The sequence below is a fragment of the Pongo pygmaeus genome, chromosome 15 (assembly GCF_028885625.2).
Source record: "Pongo pygmaeus isolate AG05252 chromosome 15, NHGRI_mPonPyg2-v2.0_pri, whole genome shotgun sequence".
In the NCBI taxonomy this organism is placed as follows: domain Eukaryota; kingdom Metazoa; phylum Chordata; class Mammalia; order Primates; family Hominidae; genus Pongo; species Pongo pygmaeus.
Window position 1 is genome coordinate 98307644 of NC_072388.2, and position 17260 is coordinate 98324903.

Sequence of the window (17260 nt, forward strand, 5' to 3'; positions counted from 1 at the left end):
GCACTTCCAAATGCCTCTCCTGTCAGAGCAGAAAAACAGCAACATCTTGTATGGATTTGAACAGAATTCTTTGATTTAGCTCTGCCTTCAGAACGTCTGAAGGGCCAACTCAGAGAGTGAAATGGAATCTGGCGAGGCTGCAGCGATCTCCACTCAGGGATTTGCTGGGGCCTCTTTTATCTAAGGACAGTCATGCTGGTAGGTGCCCCACCCCCAACAGAGCCACAGTGCAGCCCTTGTGTTGCCCCCAACTCCCCAGCTCCTCTGGCCCTTGCTGATGCTGTAGGAAATATCACTTTCCAGCTACGTGGGACAGGGGACTTTCTGGCATCCACCAAGCCCTGCCACCCTTGGCTACCTCCAGCACTCTCAGAATCAGCTTCCCCCAACTGGGGGACTTGCAGCTCTCCATGGCTTCTCCTGGCACTTCCTCCAGTCACAGAAAGAGGTGTCTGGGTTCTCAAGGCTGGTGGGCATGGACAGCCTCTGCGGCAGTGTGACCTCAAGAAGCAGGCAGGTGCTAGGGTGGAATCAACGGCGCCTGCACGCAGGAAGAGCAACAGCGCTGTGAATGCTGGGTTGCAGATGCTGGAATCACCGGCCCTTGGGCGATGTAGACATTGCAAGGCATACAGATGACTCTCTAAATTTTTAATAACTCCCCTGAAAGCCCTTTTCCTACATCGAGCCAGCCCCCATCAACACTGGGACCTGTCTGGTTAGCCCAGAAGGATCCTAACAACAAACGTTACCTTGCAAAGGGAATCCCATGAGCATGTTTTCCAACCTTCCCACGACGGAGCTCTGCTGTCCACACACGCTCACTCACACGGTTCTTTTTGTATTCACCCCCATACTTACCCCTCCCTCCAGTCTCAGTGGCCGATCTAACGCCCTCCTGGAGTGTCTCTGGCACCCCCTACACCAGAATCAAGGCGGCGCCTCAGCAGGGGCCTGGTGAGGCTACCATCTCTGTCCACATCACCGTTTGACTTCCCATGGATCCTCCGGTGTTAATCAAACCCAGTCCAGAATGAAACTACAGCTTGCTTCTTGTTCTGGTATGAAATGTGCAAAGCACAGACCATATCATTAACATAAAACTTCCAGAAATAAGGCCACTTTCCAGGCAGACTGTATTAATTGCATCAGGCTTCCACAGCTAGGGTGGTCTAATCCACGGCGCCCCATTGGACGGCTCTGGTTATAAAACCAACACAAAATGAACACTGGGATATAATTGAAGGAGGAGAAAAGGATAGATTCTATGGTTAAACCCTACTATTTACTTACAGGTATTCTTTTATCTTTATTGTCCCTTTAACCCATGCCAAGAAACCCCAGACTAGTTAAATAACACAGCAAGCACAATTTCAGTAGAAAAGTAAATTGAATTTAACTTTACAAGATTGCCCTGTGATTTCAGCATATACTAATGACTGCAACTGACTCCCTCTATTAAAGCCAAACACTTCCACTTCCCTGAGCTGGGATCCTGTGTGTTCTTGCGTGAGACCTTGAACTTCACCAAGTACACGTCTTAATCACTGTGGCTGATGACCATTTGCAGCTTTTAAATATGCAATGAAGTGTCTCAGTTCCTATTCCACCTCCCAAAGCTGGTACATGATCTGAGCCAGCCAAGAGGCTAAATACTTTTAAGAATGGAAAGCGAGGATCCAGCTTGAAGTGAGACCTGACAGAGTCTCAATGTCGTGAAACCCATTCGGCTCATGCATGGGCTCTAACTTGGACAGGGCTCACTCGGCACATGGCGTTGTTCTCAGCACCTGGCCCGTATGATCTCACACGATCCCCAGAACGACCCTTCAGAGCCTGTCCTATCCTTAGCTCCATTTTATAGATGGGGAAACTGAGGAATGGAGAGGGGAAATGACTACACGGGGCAGAACAGCCTTCACCCCTAAGCAGTCTCATACACTTGACGACCGCTTTCCAATCATGGAAGCCTCAGAACAGGGAAGGGTTCCGGCATGCAGGGCACAAAGCCCAAGATTGTCCAAACCATTCTCAGAATGCCCCACACCCTGCCCTGGGAACCTATCTAGCCTGCCCTGGGAAAATGGGGATGGTAACAGCTCCTGCTCAGCACCATACAAAGATGCTAAGCGGGCCTGGCCACATGAGGGAGCGGCTCAGTCCTCTAGCTGAGTCTCATCTACTTCGGCAACTTCTAAGTAGGGCCAACAGAGGGTTAAGCAAAGCCCTGGGTGAGCCTCTGGCGAGATCAGATTTCTGTGCCACAGAAATTGACCACGTCCAGTAATAAACACTCAGGCTGATCTTTGATAGCATGGCCCCCCCAGTGGCTGCAGGGGCTGCAGCGCTAATGACAGGAAGCCAAGACAGCAGGGCAACCTCCCAGACAGAGCAGGTACCCCCTGCTAGCCCCATGCTGACTCCACCCACAGCAGCTCCACACTGACCTGTCTCAGAAAATAACACGAGCCTCGTTTTCAAATGTTGCATGCATATACATATACATACATACATGCATTTTTACAGAAGGGGAAACTGAGGCAATGACTTCTTTAGGGCCCCTGGCCAGCTGAAGCAAAGACCAGGATGACAGTCTGAGGCTCTTGACCCCACAGCCACTGTGCCAAATCCTCTATGTGAAATTTCTCAGGGAAGAAATTTCAGTCCCCAGGAATGCCTCGACTCAAAGCCCCACATTCCTTCAGGAGAGTCGAAAAGAGTCAGGTCCCCCGAGTCCCTTCTCCCCACTGCGACCATTGGAAAGAGGCTAGGGTTGGGGTCCCGGGAGGCAGGGCCACCTGGGATGCTGCCAGCCCAGGGTGTGCACAAACACACATACCTGTGTGGTTTTCTCCCCACGTAAAATCACATCCTTCTATAAATAACTGCGGATGCGGTAACAGGCACGCAATTAACCTGTGTGAAACACGTTTACACTGGGGTTCTCTGTATTAATTTGAAGAGATGGGTTCGATGCATCCTGATCCAAAAAGGGACAAAACCAAATAAGGACGGCAGGCCCATTCCATCTTTACAAAGGCCTGCTTCTTCCTAACGGGTTACTGGGATCTTAATGACTCCATTCCAACTACTAATTAAACAGGCACTAAAAACACTTAAGCAAACAGCCCAGTGCCAGGGACACAAACCACAAAGGGACAAAAAACACCAGAATAGGATAGTTTCAGGTATTGAAATTGATCGAGAAACATGGTGCAAGCTGGTGCAAGCCAATGAACTGGGACCGAATGAAAAAAGAGAACTGTACTGGACATGGTGGCAGAGGGCAGGAGTTAAGAGCAGGCCCCTCAGAAGGGTCTCCTGGAGCGGTCCTAGGGACTCAGCCTCCTGCAGTCCCAACCCCAGGAACAGGACACTGCCCTTCCTCACGCCCCTCCCAGAGCACTGCAATCAAGCATTGGTTGCTCACAGGCTCTGAGTCCTGGCAGATCTCAAGGCCTAAAATCTAAAAAGGCCTTTAATGCCAGAAGAAGAGCCAAAACCATAGATGTGGCAGGTGCTGGATGGAGAGCCTGGGATCAAATCCCACCTCCGCCACTCCCTCCCTCCCTCCCTGCTCCTCCTTCCCCTTCTGCAGGTCCCCACTCCCTGTCCTCCCCACTACCAGACTGCAAGCTTCATGAGGGCAGGGACCTGCCTGCCAACTCTTCCTGTGTGTGCACAGTGCTACAAGCTAGGTGCCTTCCAAATGGCTTCAAGCTAAAGAATGAATAAATGGATGGATGGATGAACGGATGGATGGATGGATGGATGCATGGATGGATGGATGCATGGATGGATGGATGGATGGATGCATGGATGGATGCATGGATGGATGCATGGATGGATGCATGGATGGATGGATGGATGGATGGATGCATGGATGGATGGATGGATGGATGGATGGATGCATGGATGGATGGATGGATGGATGGATACATGGATGGATGGATGGATGGATGGATGGATGGATGGATGGATGGATAGACGTGAGCTGTGAGAACTCAACATCTCTGAACATCATTTCCTCATCTGCAAAGTGAGGAGAATAAAGTATTAGGGTTGCTGTGAGGGTTAAATTCAAAAAAGCACACATGCCCAGCACAATGCAGCACATAGCAGGCCCTCCATACACAGTCCTCATAAGGATCCTAGTGGCATGTATGAGGACTTGCCGATGGCAGAGTCCCCCAGAGCCAAGGCAGTGGAAAGCTCATTCGGCCTCCTGTGGATGTCGGCAGAGGCAGCGTGGCTCCACTGGAAGAGGGGTGGCCTTTCAGAAGGCAACCAAAGACAAATCCCAGTTCTGCCACCCTGGCTAGCCACTCTCCCTCCCCAAGCCCTTGCTTCTCCATCTGCAAAATGGGGATGGTAACAGCTCCTGCTCAGCACCATACAAAGATGCTAAGCGGGCCTGGCCACATGAGGGAGCGGCTCAGTCCTCTAGCTGAGTCTCATCTACTTCGGCAACTTCTAAGTAGGGCCAACAGAGGGTTAAGCAAAGCCCTGGGTGAGCCTCTGGCGAGATCAGATTTCTGTGCCACGGAACTTGACCGCGTCCAGTAATAAACACTCAGGCTGATCTTTGATAGCATGGCCCCCCCAGTGGCTGCAGGGGCTGCAGCGCTAATGACAGGAAGCCAAGAGAGCAGGGCAACCTCCCAGACAGAGCAGGCACCCCCTGCTCAGCAAGCAAGCAGGGCCTTCCACGGACTCACAGAACAGATCTACTGAGCCAGGACAGGAGCCCCGAGCACCTGGGGACCAGCACAGCCCAGAAAAGGGAGCCAGCGTCTTTGCAAATGGTTCCGACTCCTTCCCAGGAGATTTTGGGTTTTGCTTTGTGCATTTAAGGCACAAGTCCAGTAAGAAACCAGAACTCCCTCTTGGAAGCCAGATCCTATGATGTCACCACCTGTCACAGCAGGGAGGGTATACTAAAGGCTCCAGGCCACCCTACTAGGGAGCTCTGGAGCCCAGGGAGCTCTGGACCCTGGAGCAGGGGCTGCCTGTGGCCTTTTACAGAGCTGTGGCCATGGTTTTTGCAGAGCTGTGGCTCCATCAGGGACCGCCCATGGGGACAGCTTCAATTAAAAACAAAACCTGCCCAATAAAAATAGTTTTCCTTTCACAACTCAAGTCAAGAGAAAGCCTGCAACACGCCTGGTGACAAGGCAGGGACCAATCAAATCTGACCCAGCTCTGCACCCCCCTTCTCCTTTCCTGCCCGTGCCACAGAAACCAGGCCACGGCTGCTCACCACACGTGTCTGTGTCCGCATCCTGGTTTGCGTGGCCACGGTGCTTTCACACCAGGCCCTGCCGAGATGTTGTGGGGACAGACTTGTGAGAGGGCCCTTTGCCCTTGAATTCCCAGGGACCCCAAGGATTCCCAGAGACCCTAGGCAGAACAAGATCTTGGGTTCCACTTGGGGAGAAGCAGGGCAGGTAGAGGCCAGTTTGTGTCACCACACTGCCCCATCTGCCCATCTGTAGAATGGGCAGCCACACCGCCCGCCCAGGAGAGCAGGATGAGTCGGCACGAACAGCTGTGTCTGGGTCTGGCCCAGAGCTGGACGCACAGCAGGTACTCAGCCCCCGCCCCCCACCCCTCACACGCCCCGCAGTGTTTCACTCCCTGTCGTGGCCACAGCTTTTTAAGAGGCTCCTTTCGAGCCACTCTTTTTCTTTTTCAAAGCTAATGGGCAACATATTCTCCCAAAGAGAAACTCAGCATTTTGGACGGCTCCAGCAATGTACACAGTCAACCAAGGAATCTTCCCCTAGCCTGGTCTTGGCGGGGCAGGGGGTTGTCTGGGGTGGGGGAGGGGGTGGCAGTGGCAAGGGCAGAAGAAAACCTCAGATGTTAAGTGTTATCCAATTAAGCTGTCGCTAAACAACCCAAAGAAGCGGGACTGGGAGGCTGGGGAATGCATTCTGGGAGCAAGACTCTCAGAACGGGTGGGGGCACCGTGGGGGACTCCTGACCAAGGGGCACCGGGCCCTGGCTCATAGTTCAGCGAACATTCTTTACCACTTCCCCTGGCACCCCAAAAAGTCTTCTGGGTGGGAGCTGCCCTTCCTCCCTGGGTCCCCACCTTGCTCCAGCGCTGCCCATGGCACACCCCGCCATCCCGGGGGCCCGCCCCCCACCGCGGCGTCGTCTGTTACCTGACAACTGACACTGGCATCCAAAGGGAGCCTCCGTTTGACCCTCACCCTGAGTCCCGTCACCCGAGACCGGGCGCGCGCTGCAGCACGGCAGGGGGAGGCAGGGCGGGAGAGCGCCCAGGGCACGCAGAGGTGAAGTGATCACGGATGAGTGAGAGTGGGAGGAGACAGCTATGGGGGCCACCGCTGGCAGCTGGGCAGGCCTGCACGGCCCTGGAGAAAAAACAATAGAAAAGACTGGTCAGTCGGGCCCTGGACTGTGTGAGGGGCACGGGGTGGGACGGGGCTCGGGGCGTGGGGCTCGGCTCAGGCCACCCTTCGGGGGTGGGAGGCCCCCAGGGTGCCAGGCCCTGCAGGGAAGGCAATCGGGACACAGGCGAGGGAATGGGCTCGGGGAGGTGGGCAGGGGGCACTGGGGAGGGCCTGGTTTCCACAGCTGCCAGGCTGGGCTGTTGGGGAGGCAGGACCCCGCCTCTGGGGGCCTGGTGCACGGGGCTGGGTGAATGGGGGCTGTCAGGGCCCCACTCTCAGGAAGGACCCCCCACGTGGGGGCCTCTAGAGCAATCAAACAGGTTCCATTTGGGGATTTGTTTCCAAAACTTCAGGCTACCCCTCCCTGGAAGAGCTGGGAAGCTCACAGCCTCCCCTGCTTGCTATATCAGGATGGGCTGTTCCTACAGGCCCGGGACACCTCGGGTCCGCCTCCAGGTGTCTGGGCTCTGTTAGCCTCCTGCCTGGCAGACCACCAGCCGGGGGCTCTCTCCAGCCCCAAGCACTGAGCATGCTGCACCCAAGCCGCAATGCCCTTCAGAAGGCTTTCACACCCCCCCACCATACCCCAAGAAAACCCTGGCGCTGCTCACCCCCTCCTAATGTCTCGGCCTGGCTTGGGAGGCCTCCCGCCATGTGACAGCAAGGACACAGGGCCAGGGCCGGCCCCGCCTCTGCCCAGCCCCACAGCTCGCTCAGCTCCGCAGCAAGGCCTGCATTTGATTTAGCCGTTTATCTTAAATGGCTAAGAGACCACCAGGGCAAAACATTTGTGTGAAGCCCTTGCCAAAACCACAAGTGAAGAAGCCCAAATTCCCTGGGTAAATAATTGAGCAGGGAAGCATCAGAGAGACGAAAAGGAAACGTCAACAAGAGGACGGGCAGCTGGGCCCAGCCGGTTTGCCAGGGAGGCCCAGCACAGGTCTGCACGGGTGGGAGTCTGCCCACTCCAGGGCCCCCACGTGGATTCCGCCATCGCAAGGAGAGCCACAGGACCCTGCAAGCCACCAGGAGCCAGAAGCCTGTCAGTCTTCATTGGACTGAACTTCCTAACACACTGACGGGGACTGGGGCTTAGAATACCCATTGCACAGACCAGGAAACTGATGGCGTGACTGCAGAAAACTGCAGACATCAGCAGCCCCATCCAAACCAGAATCAGGGCTCTTTCTCTGTAGCCCTGGTTTCTCTAAAACATGGGTTATCCAGGATCAAGGCATCAGGGCATTTAAGAAGACCCCCTGCTTAGGGAGTGCAAGCTGTCAGTGTCCTGTCAAGAGGTCAAAGCTAACACCAACACTGCTCGGACCCCTCTGAGCCAACAAAGACTTCATACTAGGTGAGGCCTAGGGCCCAGGGTATTTCTGAGCTGGGGATAGCCCTGGAAGGATGTGGCTGAGGAACCAGTAAACAGTTTCAGCCTCAGATGCTGATGGGAAGGCCATGCTAGATTTAGTGCCGTCCCTCAAGGAAGGTCAGGACCTGCCTCCTCCTGGAAGCCTGCCCTAGCCTGAACCTCCCAGCACTGGACACTGCATTTGATCCTGTCCACTGGTGGTCTCAAATCCCTATGTAGGCCTTCCCTGCAGACCACCGAGGGCTCTGGGTCATCCATCGTCATGACAGCCACCTCGCTCAGCAGAGATCCACATTCCACTGGGGGAAAACTGAGGCTCAGGGAGATCTGAGACTGGAACCCAGTTGTGTCCCCGAAGCCCGCAATGCTCTGCTTCCCTCTAGGGCTACAGCTGGGTAAGTGACCAGGGGTCCTGGGATCTCTAGAGCAAGGACCACATAGTGGGCAGAAGTCTGAGATCCCTGGGCTCAATCCAGCCATTGGAAGCTGCAAAGGCCAAACCCAGGCTCTGGTTGCTGGGTTCTAGGTGAGGCCACAACACAGCCAGCACCATTCATCACCACTGCGAAACCAGCAGAAGCACCTCGAGGCCTGGTAAGGGTTGTCCCAGGTGCTAAGGAGCTGACTCTGTCTCCGTGGTGGAAGGAACAGTTGCAGAGCAGGTAGAAAACAGGCATCTGGCCACATCCTTCTCCTGGAAACATCCAACGTGGGGCTCAAGCCAGGGTCTGTAAAGGCGATGTCACACACCACACATTGTTCCCTACATAGGGGTCAGGGGCTAGGCCGCGCTGAACAGGTTTCCCCAGAGTCTCATTAGCAATTCTGACCTTGCTGAAGTCCACCTGCTCCAGGGGCCAGCTCAACTGAGGCAGGGGAGAGGGGCAGCCGGGAGAGGGGCTTCAAATCCCAAGCTCTGCAGGGCCTCTCTGGGGCTCCCAGAGCACCTTCTACCCTGGGAGAGGTTTCCACATGGGGCAGCTTAAACCCAGAGCCCTTCCCAAAGGTGGAACTCAAGAAATCTGAAGCTACTGCAAAAGCCCAAAATGATGAAAGGAGCCACATACTGCATGATTCCATGGATATGAAATGTTCATAAGAGGCAAATCCATGGACACAGAAAGTAGCAGTTGCCAGGGGCTGGGGGGAGCCAGTAGGGGTGTGAGGTGTGGCTAATGGGTACGGAGTTTCTTCGGAGGGTGATGAAAATGCTCGGGACTTAGACAGGAGTGACCGCTGTACGACATTGTGAATAGATTCAAAACCACTGACTGTACACTTTAAAATGGTCAATTGTACATCATGTGACTCTTATCTCAACTTGAAAAATAGCCTCAGTACCTGTCCTAGGCTACCTCCCAGCCCCCATCCTTCCTCAGAGGAGGGGTATTAGCCTTTAAAAGTGCAGCTGGGAAATCCAGAAAGCACTTAAGAAGCTCTTGAGACCTGGGACAGGGTATGCACCCACACACGCACAGAGGAAGCCACCAGAGCTCCCAGGCCACACAGCCTTGAGGACTGAGAGGCATGGATTCAAATTCCTCCTTGGCTGTCTCCTGGCCTCGTGACTGAAGGTGAGTCACTTTCTCAGAGCCTCAGCTCCCTCAACTTTAAAGGAAGGGTCGGGTCAGCCCTGAGCCAGAGCCAGAGATCCAGGAAACACTCACCAAACGGTCACTATCATTCTCTTGCTTTCCATTCTGAAACTTTCCCCACTCCCTATGGTCCTTTCCAAGGCATCATCACTGCCCAGCGAAGAAAGCAAGAGGATGTGCTCTGAACATAGCAAAGCGCCCTACAAAGACCTGCAAGACACTCCCAAAAAAACGCTTGCTTTGGAGGTCTATGCACAAAAAAAAAAAAAAAAAAGTCTAAAAATAAGGCCCCTAAAATCCCGCTTCTTAGGCTCCAAAACAGGGCAATGCTAGATAAGCTCATTCTTGATGCCTTCATGGGTTTAAGCATTCCACAGGGGTCCATCACCCGTCTCTCTTCTAGAGGGACTTTGCAGATGCTCCTGCTCCGTTCCTCACACATGCGCACTCACCCAGCGAACACGCCCACCGCCGAGGAGCGTGGAGACACAAAAACGCCTGGAAAAGCCTCATCCCGGTTTTGGGGGGAATTCGAGCCTTTCCCACCCCTGAAGCCTCTAGGGCGTCCCCTCCCAAATAGGAGGATTACAGTTTCCATGTTCAGAGCTAGAGAGAGGTGGTCTGGAATACACTATGCAGGAGAAGTGTGTTTTTCTCCCTACCGGTGCCTTTCAACTGATACATTTTTTTAAGCTGAGAACTCCTACTGATAGTGCAGAAATGAGTCATAGATCAAGGAAGGAGACAGCCAGGGAGGCAGCGCGTGTGAGTGAGGGACACTGGCAAGGGAACCTGACAGTCCCCGCGCCCCCTCCCCCCATGCCAAGACATTAATTCTCACAAGTCGGAGAAAATTACTATGCATGAATGCAAAAAGCATGATCAGGAGTAATTAACATGGCTTCATATGCAAATTTTATTAATGCAGAAGTACAAAGTCATTATGCAAATGAAACTTACGTCAACTCTCTTGACAAATATTCATCTCTGAGGCTCAAGTTTCTCCCTTTTTATTTATTTATTTATTTTTCTCTCCCCCCGTCTCTTTTATCTTGGGCTTTTTTTTTCTTTTTTTTTTTTTGGTGGGGGGAAGGACAGCAGGGGGAAGGAGGTGGCGCTGGTGGACGCTACAGCGGTGGCAGCAGCAAGCCACAAGGACTGTTTGACAAGTTTGCAAAGTTGTTTTCCAACCAGAGAAATGTATTCTTGCATTGTTGATTTTGTTTTTCTTTTTTTGGTTGTTGGCAGGTACAAGACAGCTCATAGGAGAAGGGGGAAAAAATTAAAAAAATAAAAAAAAGCTCTGGGCAGCAGGCAGCCAATCAAAACGCCAGAGCCTGTAATGAGGGCGATTGATGGCTGTTTGGCTCTTACTGCAGGGTAATGAACTAGAATCCAGTCTGAGGAGGGGGAAAAATATGAATATTCATGAGACTGTGCTCCTGCCTTTGATGATTAAAGAAATTTTTAATATTCAAATAAGCGCTTGCCAAGTGATTAACAAAGAACAAGCACGCAGAAATATGGAAATGGGAGCCGGGAAAGATTTGAGAGGCGAACGTACTGTGCAGGAAAGGCAGCGCCAAATTTCATAAACAAGATAGGCAGATAACCCAATTCGCACACGGGCAAATAAAAATATTTCTTTCTGATCACTTAAATATTTTGCCAGCTACTTTGTCTTAAGGATGATAGAAAAAAAATGCTATGTATTAAGAGGGTGAGGGGGAAAAGAAATAACGTGAAGTCAAATGCCTGGCTCACATTTAAAAATCATTGTCCTGATCCTAGCTCATCTCCTCCCACCCCAACGGGAAATTAGGATTCTTTTTCCGGTTTGCTACAGAGGGAAGATGGAGGAGAAGCCAGCACAGACTTGAAACTCCAGTGCGTGAGATTCAGGCCTGCCTGTTCTGGGTAGGCACAGGCATGAACTGTGGTCATCTGGCACTTCTAGGCTGGTCCAGAGGGAACTCTGATGTCTAGAGGGGAGGGGATGTGACGCTGGAGAGCTCAGGCCTCCTGGAGGCTCAGGCCCTGGTCTAAACGCAAGGAGAAGATGGTCTTCGGGAGAGCAGGGGGGCACCTCTTGAGAAGCTGAAAGGGCGCAGATCTTCAGCACAGGGCCTGGCCCGGGGATCTTCAGGGCCGTGAGGAAAAGCGCCCTCCACCCATCCCAACGGCTCCAAGAGCTGTCTGCTAAGACTGCATGCTCATATTTTAACAGCTCCACCATGGGTTCACATTGAAGCACATAATAACAGTATTAGCTGGTAAAATGATCCTGCAGTTAAAATACATCTAATTAGCAGCCCATGACATCCATTTTGGCAATTTCCTATTTGAAAGAAGTGGAGTGCAACCTTAAATGAGACAGGCACTGGGTGTTCACCTGACAAGACTGGCCTTCTCATCATTTGTCTTTCTCTCAATCCCTTTTTTTGGGGGGCTGTGGGGGGGGTGTAGAGGGGGAGTGGCTGAGACAGCAGGAATAGAGAAGAACAATTCTAGGGAGGCTTCTTCGTTTACTCAATTTCAGAGCTACATAGGTCTTTGGGGGTGGGGGTGACTCAAAAAATAAATTCCTTCACTCCACAGGTATTATTTCATTTCTTTTTTTTTTTTTTTTTTTTTTTTTTTTAGCTTTTAATTACCAAGGTCTAGGAACCAGCAATGACTGGAACTTGTTTTCCATTTCATTGTAAAATATATACCAACAATCATCATCATAAAGCAGAAAGGGAAAGCAAAGCATTTAAGTGAACACGCAGGTTACCATGAAAAGCTGCAAGTCTAGGGTGGGTCCCCAAGGCAGGACCAGAGAGGGAGTGGGTGTGCCACGTGGCTCAGCTCACTGCCCCAGAGCATCTGGGGGACCTAGAAATGCCAGGCAGGATGACGGGGCTCCCCAGGCCCCACCTCCCACTCCTGGACTCTCATTCTCCACCAGACAGCACTGTTTTGTCTGGGCACCCGATGGCCATTACAGGTCTCTAGTCCCTTGCTGCCATGGGTTTTGGTTTGGGGGCGAACATGTAGGTGTCCTTGGAAAGAAGAGCAATGAAAAGGGAAAATCAGGTCTCACAAGGGTTTGCACAGCTGTGTTTAAAGAGTTCCTTCGGGGTCATTACACGGGAGACATAAAAACAGTTCAAATCTACGTTTGGCCTTTATGCGGGCGGCCGGCTGAAAGACAGCAGTCCTTGCAGGTGGCTGAGGAGGGTAAGAATGCAAATGCAGGTGAAAGAGCCTGTCCAGCATCCCTCATCAACCATCTAGGCCCTAACGGATCCAGAGAGGGTCACTGAGGGGTGCCAGGCTGCAGGAAGTGAGGTGGGTTCACCAGGGGCCTCCAGGAACATGGGCAACTGCTCATCTTTGGGCTTGAGACCACTTCTACCATCACTTCCACAAATGACCATCGAGAGATTCCCCACAGGCCACCCACAACCCTGTGTGGCCACCAGGGTATCCACCTGCACCCACCCTGAGAAGGCTTGGCCGTGAGGCAGACTAGAAGCACACCTCAGGGAGCACCCTGAACCAGGCTGCCATACTCTAAGCTCCTCCTCTTGGAGCACTTCTGAAATCTCATCCCAGAAAATAGAGAGGCAGAGCAAAGGAATGATCGTGTCCCCCACCGACACCACCAAAACCATTCTCCTCCTTCCACCAGAGACTGGAAAGGGAACATCCTCCCCAGCAGCTGCCTCTTGCAATTTAGAAGCAGGCACGCTTGGGCACACACCCCTTCCCCAGGTCCAGAAGCACCTGTTTCATTGACTGCCAACTCCAATTTCCTCAACACGCAGGCAGCTGAAATACCCCAGGGCTGCCGATCCCCTTTCTGCACCCTGACCCAAGGACCGGTGAAGTTACATCACAAATTCCAACACCAAGGCCCCTGTGAGGGAGCAGAGGACACTTCAATGTTGCTGGGGAGGAAGGGCATCCCTCAGCCATCTTCTGTGAACCACGGAGGTGGAGGGGGCTGGCCGTTCCAGCCCCTAAGTGGGCATCTGCAGGGGGTAGGGGGGCGCAGTGAGGGACACGCAGCTTGGACTCTTCTTTTGCTTGTCTCTCGGGGAAAATCCTGCAGTGCTCCGAACTACTGAAATGCAAATAAACCACAACCACTTGTCCTCCAGCCAGGACGCTGATCATTCCTTTGCTCCTATGCATCACGGCTTCAGGACACAGATACAAAAATGAATATAACTCCTCCGGGTGACCTCAGGCAGGCAGGGTCCACCAAATTGGGGCCCACCATCCTGGAATAGGCAGACCTGAGGACAACAGAAGGTGAAGCCACGTGTCGCACTGGTTAGAAAAATGTGTGCATGCACATCTACTATCTATAAGAGCGGTTCTATATACATATACGTATGCACATACACACACAAACACTCATCTATCAGCAATGTGGACATGTTAAGATGTCTTGCGTGCATCCAACCAGAGTCCACAGAGGCCAAGGACAAATTGCAACTGAGAGATTCTCCAAATCTCACCAGCAAAATCAGCCAGTCAATACCCAACGGAGGAATTGCCCCTTTTCCTCCCACTTTTGGTTTTCTGATCAGAGGTGTGGTAGCTGCTTCAACCTTCAGCAGTCTCTGCTTTCTAAGACAATTTAATTCAAGATCCTTCAGTAATTTTCTCTCCGGTTGCGTCCAGAGCCACAAACAGTATACTACATGTCATCTGCATGAAGCATAACTCGACGAAGAGTGAAGGCAGGCTGCAAACCGAAGTAAAGTGTTAGATAAATCATTTGGATTCCAAGCATAAAGAATGTGGGACTTCGGGTTGGGACCCTGTAGCCCTTTCGCAGATAGAACTTAGGGGCCAGACTCCAATGACAAGCTTGGCCAGGCATCCCTCAGATATGTTCCTATTTCTTCATTAATTTAGAGCTGGGTGTGGGAGTGGAAATACACAGTTAAGATAGAACTCACATGTCACACAAGGCAAAAACCAGGAAACTCATCTTCAGATTGGGTGCCTGCAGTGAGTTTTATACTAAGGACACCTTTTTCTATCCCCTCAGCATCCACTGTGCCTGACCTTTGAGGAATGACCCGGAAAACACTGAATCCTGACACGTGTTAAGAATCTGGCCCTCCCTAAAACATGTTTACAAACTGGGGAGTTCAGGAAGTTGTGGTTCCAAGGTCCCACAAACTCCAATGCTGGCTTTTGCTCAACGGCCATGCACAGACAGTGCAATGGAATAAACAGAAGGAGGAAGGCTGAGCTGCGAGAATCCCGGAGAATTAAGAATGAAAATAAACAGCACAGCCAATAAAAAGAACATAAAGAAAACGGAGTGCCCAGCAAGGAGGTTATTGGGATGACTCAAGCCCGAAGCAGCCAGAAAAGAGAACAGAAATTTCAGGTGCAGATGGAGTCATGGATATGAGGAATGTAAGCATCTTCAACCTTTTTAAGATCAGACCATAAAACTCTACCTGAGCAATAAGGGAACAGACAACCACAGGGCCAGCAGGGTTTCTTGTTTCAGATGGAACAGAAATAAATTTGGTTAGTAGAAGGTTAAAAAGAAAGAAAAAATGAAAGAAAGAAAGAAAGAGAAAAGAAATCAAATTGTAAAAAGGAGGACCCTGCTATAGTTTAAATGCACATTTTGTTTTGGGTTGCATTTAATAGAATTATAGGCAATTGATTCCTACTATTGTAATAAAAAAAATACAGCTCTCCCCTGGATTTTGTTTATGATTAAATCTCCTTTTTCCCTTTCATTTCTTTTTTCCTTTTCCTAATGGACTTATAGAATACCGAGGTTCAGTGCTTTGCATTACATAACAACAAAATCTTTCTATGGCCTCTTTATGTTCCTAAGCCAAGTCTGAAATGTCACTGACTAAAAAATTGAACAGGCCTGTAATTACTTTCAACAAAGTAGTTCCTTTAACTGAGTTTTCTGTATGTAGATGGCATTTAATATACACATTGTAAGCCTTCTTTTCAGCACAGGTAACATTTGATGGCAAAAATCACAAATTTTCTTCTAAGGGAGCTGTCTGACAGCCACCTTCTTACTTATTTTTTGACGTGAAATCCGTTTTCATCTCCTAACACACTAGCGGTGACGTGCAGTGTGTGCACAACAAAATTTGTAAAAATTAACACTTCGCAGGATTAATTTAATAAAGATTGTTAGCACGTTAACACTAGTAACATTGCTCCTTACGATTCATCTAGCCACGCTCGAGACGCCGCTGTAACAGAGGTTTACATTCAGCTGAGGTTTATACCGCTATTTAATGTAATTAAAGAAACCGGCAGCGCAGTCCTCAATGGAAATATCATTTCTATGGCAGAGTATTCCCATTAGAAATTGGGGGAAATCATAGCACGCTGACTTTGATTTTGTTGTAATTTTTTTTTTCCTCAACTGTCTTTGAAACAGAGCTGATGTGCTGGACCTCAGATAGAATTTACTGCAGAAACCCTGCAAAGATCCCGCGATAAGACAAGCCTCTTCTCCCTACAGGAGTGCCCAGTATTTATATGCCACTTACTTGGTTTTGAAACTGTTTCTTTTATTATTTTTTTTAAATCTACAGCCTCTGCTTGGCTGTAATTACCCAGGAAGTTCTCTGCCCAGCACCCCATCATGAAATATACCCCAAAACAACATCGGAGATAAGAGCCCAGAGGCGGGGAGGCCTCTGGGGCCACTCTTACACATAAACAATCATAGTGTAGCCAGGATCCCAACGAGCTCCAATTCCAGATCGGGGCGAGAATCTAGCTGTAATCTCAGAGGAAGAAAGCAGCAAGCATATCGCTCAGGAGGCCTCAGAGACTAAACAGACACAAAACCCAAAAGAAAAAGAAAAAAAAAAATCTTCGCACCACATCACCAAAATGGCAGAGAAAATTAAGTCTTGGGGCTGAGACGAAGGGAACCTGACTCAGCTCCTCCGCCTCTGACAGCTGCCTCCTGCCCTTGGAGCGGCCAAGTGCAAACAAAAATGAGACCTTTCTTCTCTAAACCTGCTTGCTACATGTCCCTGTGCTGTAGGGGGGATCATGTCGCTTTTTTTCCCCTTCCCTAAGTGCATTTTAATATCCTTATTCTACATCCTAATTTCTTTGAAAAAAACATCAGTGTCACTAAAAAAAACGTCACTCTGTTTTGCAAAATCCAGCAGCTTCCTTGGCAGCGTGAAAGGCTGGCTGGCATTATCCCCTCATTTGACAAAACTACTATTTCTGGGCATGTGGTCAAAAGCAGGTAGGAAGCAAATGCTGAGAAATAAGGAAGTAAAAACAGCCAACAGATTTTTCACTACCGAGGACGCCAAGCGTAAACATGATTTATTTAGCTGTGTTTAACGTGTCTGTCCTCCACTCGACTACAAGCCCACTTGGGTTTAAGAAAAGGGTGGGTAGAAGGGGACAGGAAAAGGGGAGTGGGGAGGACATCAGGGAGAGGGAGCAGGGGCAGGTGGCGCTGAAGGAAGACTTCCTGAACGGTTCAGTTCAGTTTTAGGAGAACAAGAATCCTCTACCCCAAAATACATGCATGTGTCAAAAGAAGGCAGCACTAATCTGCTGGTTAATTAACGAGCTGCCACTAACAAAAGATGGAAGACCCAGTTCATACAGACAATATTTACATGGGCGTTGCATGATCTTGTCCCCCTGCTTCCCTACCTTTTCTCGCAAACCATGTGGGCTGGGTACAGCGACAGGCGGAGAGGCCCGTCAGGTTGGGAGGGTTACGAGTCCAGCCGTGGAGAGGGGAATATCGCAGCCTTCCTTGCCCAGCCTTGCATGCCCACGTGGAATTTCCTTAGATCTGTATTCAATTAAGAAGCACCAGGCAGCTCCTGGCT

The 17260-nt window shown here is 50.8% G+C and overlaps 1 protein-coding gene across 5 annotated transcripts in view; it reads right to left on the minus strand.

Annotated features, from left to right (window-relative positions):
- Nucleotides 1–17260, minus strand: part of BCL11B (BCL11 transcription factor B) — a 102089-nt gene that overhangs the window by 55298 nt on the left and 29531 nt on the right. For 2 of the 5 annotated variants that reach the window (XM_054449309.2, XM_054449308.2), the window contains exon 3: nt 6171–6383. The exons of the other annotated variants lie outside the window; for them this stretch is intronic. In XM_054449309.2, coding sequence (XP_054305284.1) covers nt 6171–6383 — 213 coding nt within the window. The remainder of the gene's footprint in view (nt 1–6170; nt 6384–17260) is intronic. 5 annotated transcript variants of the gene reach the window in all.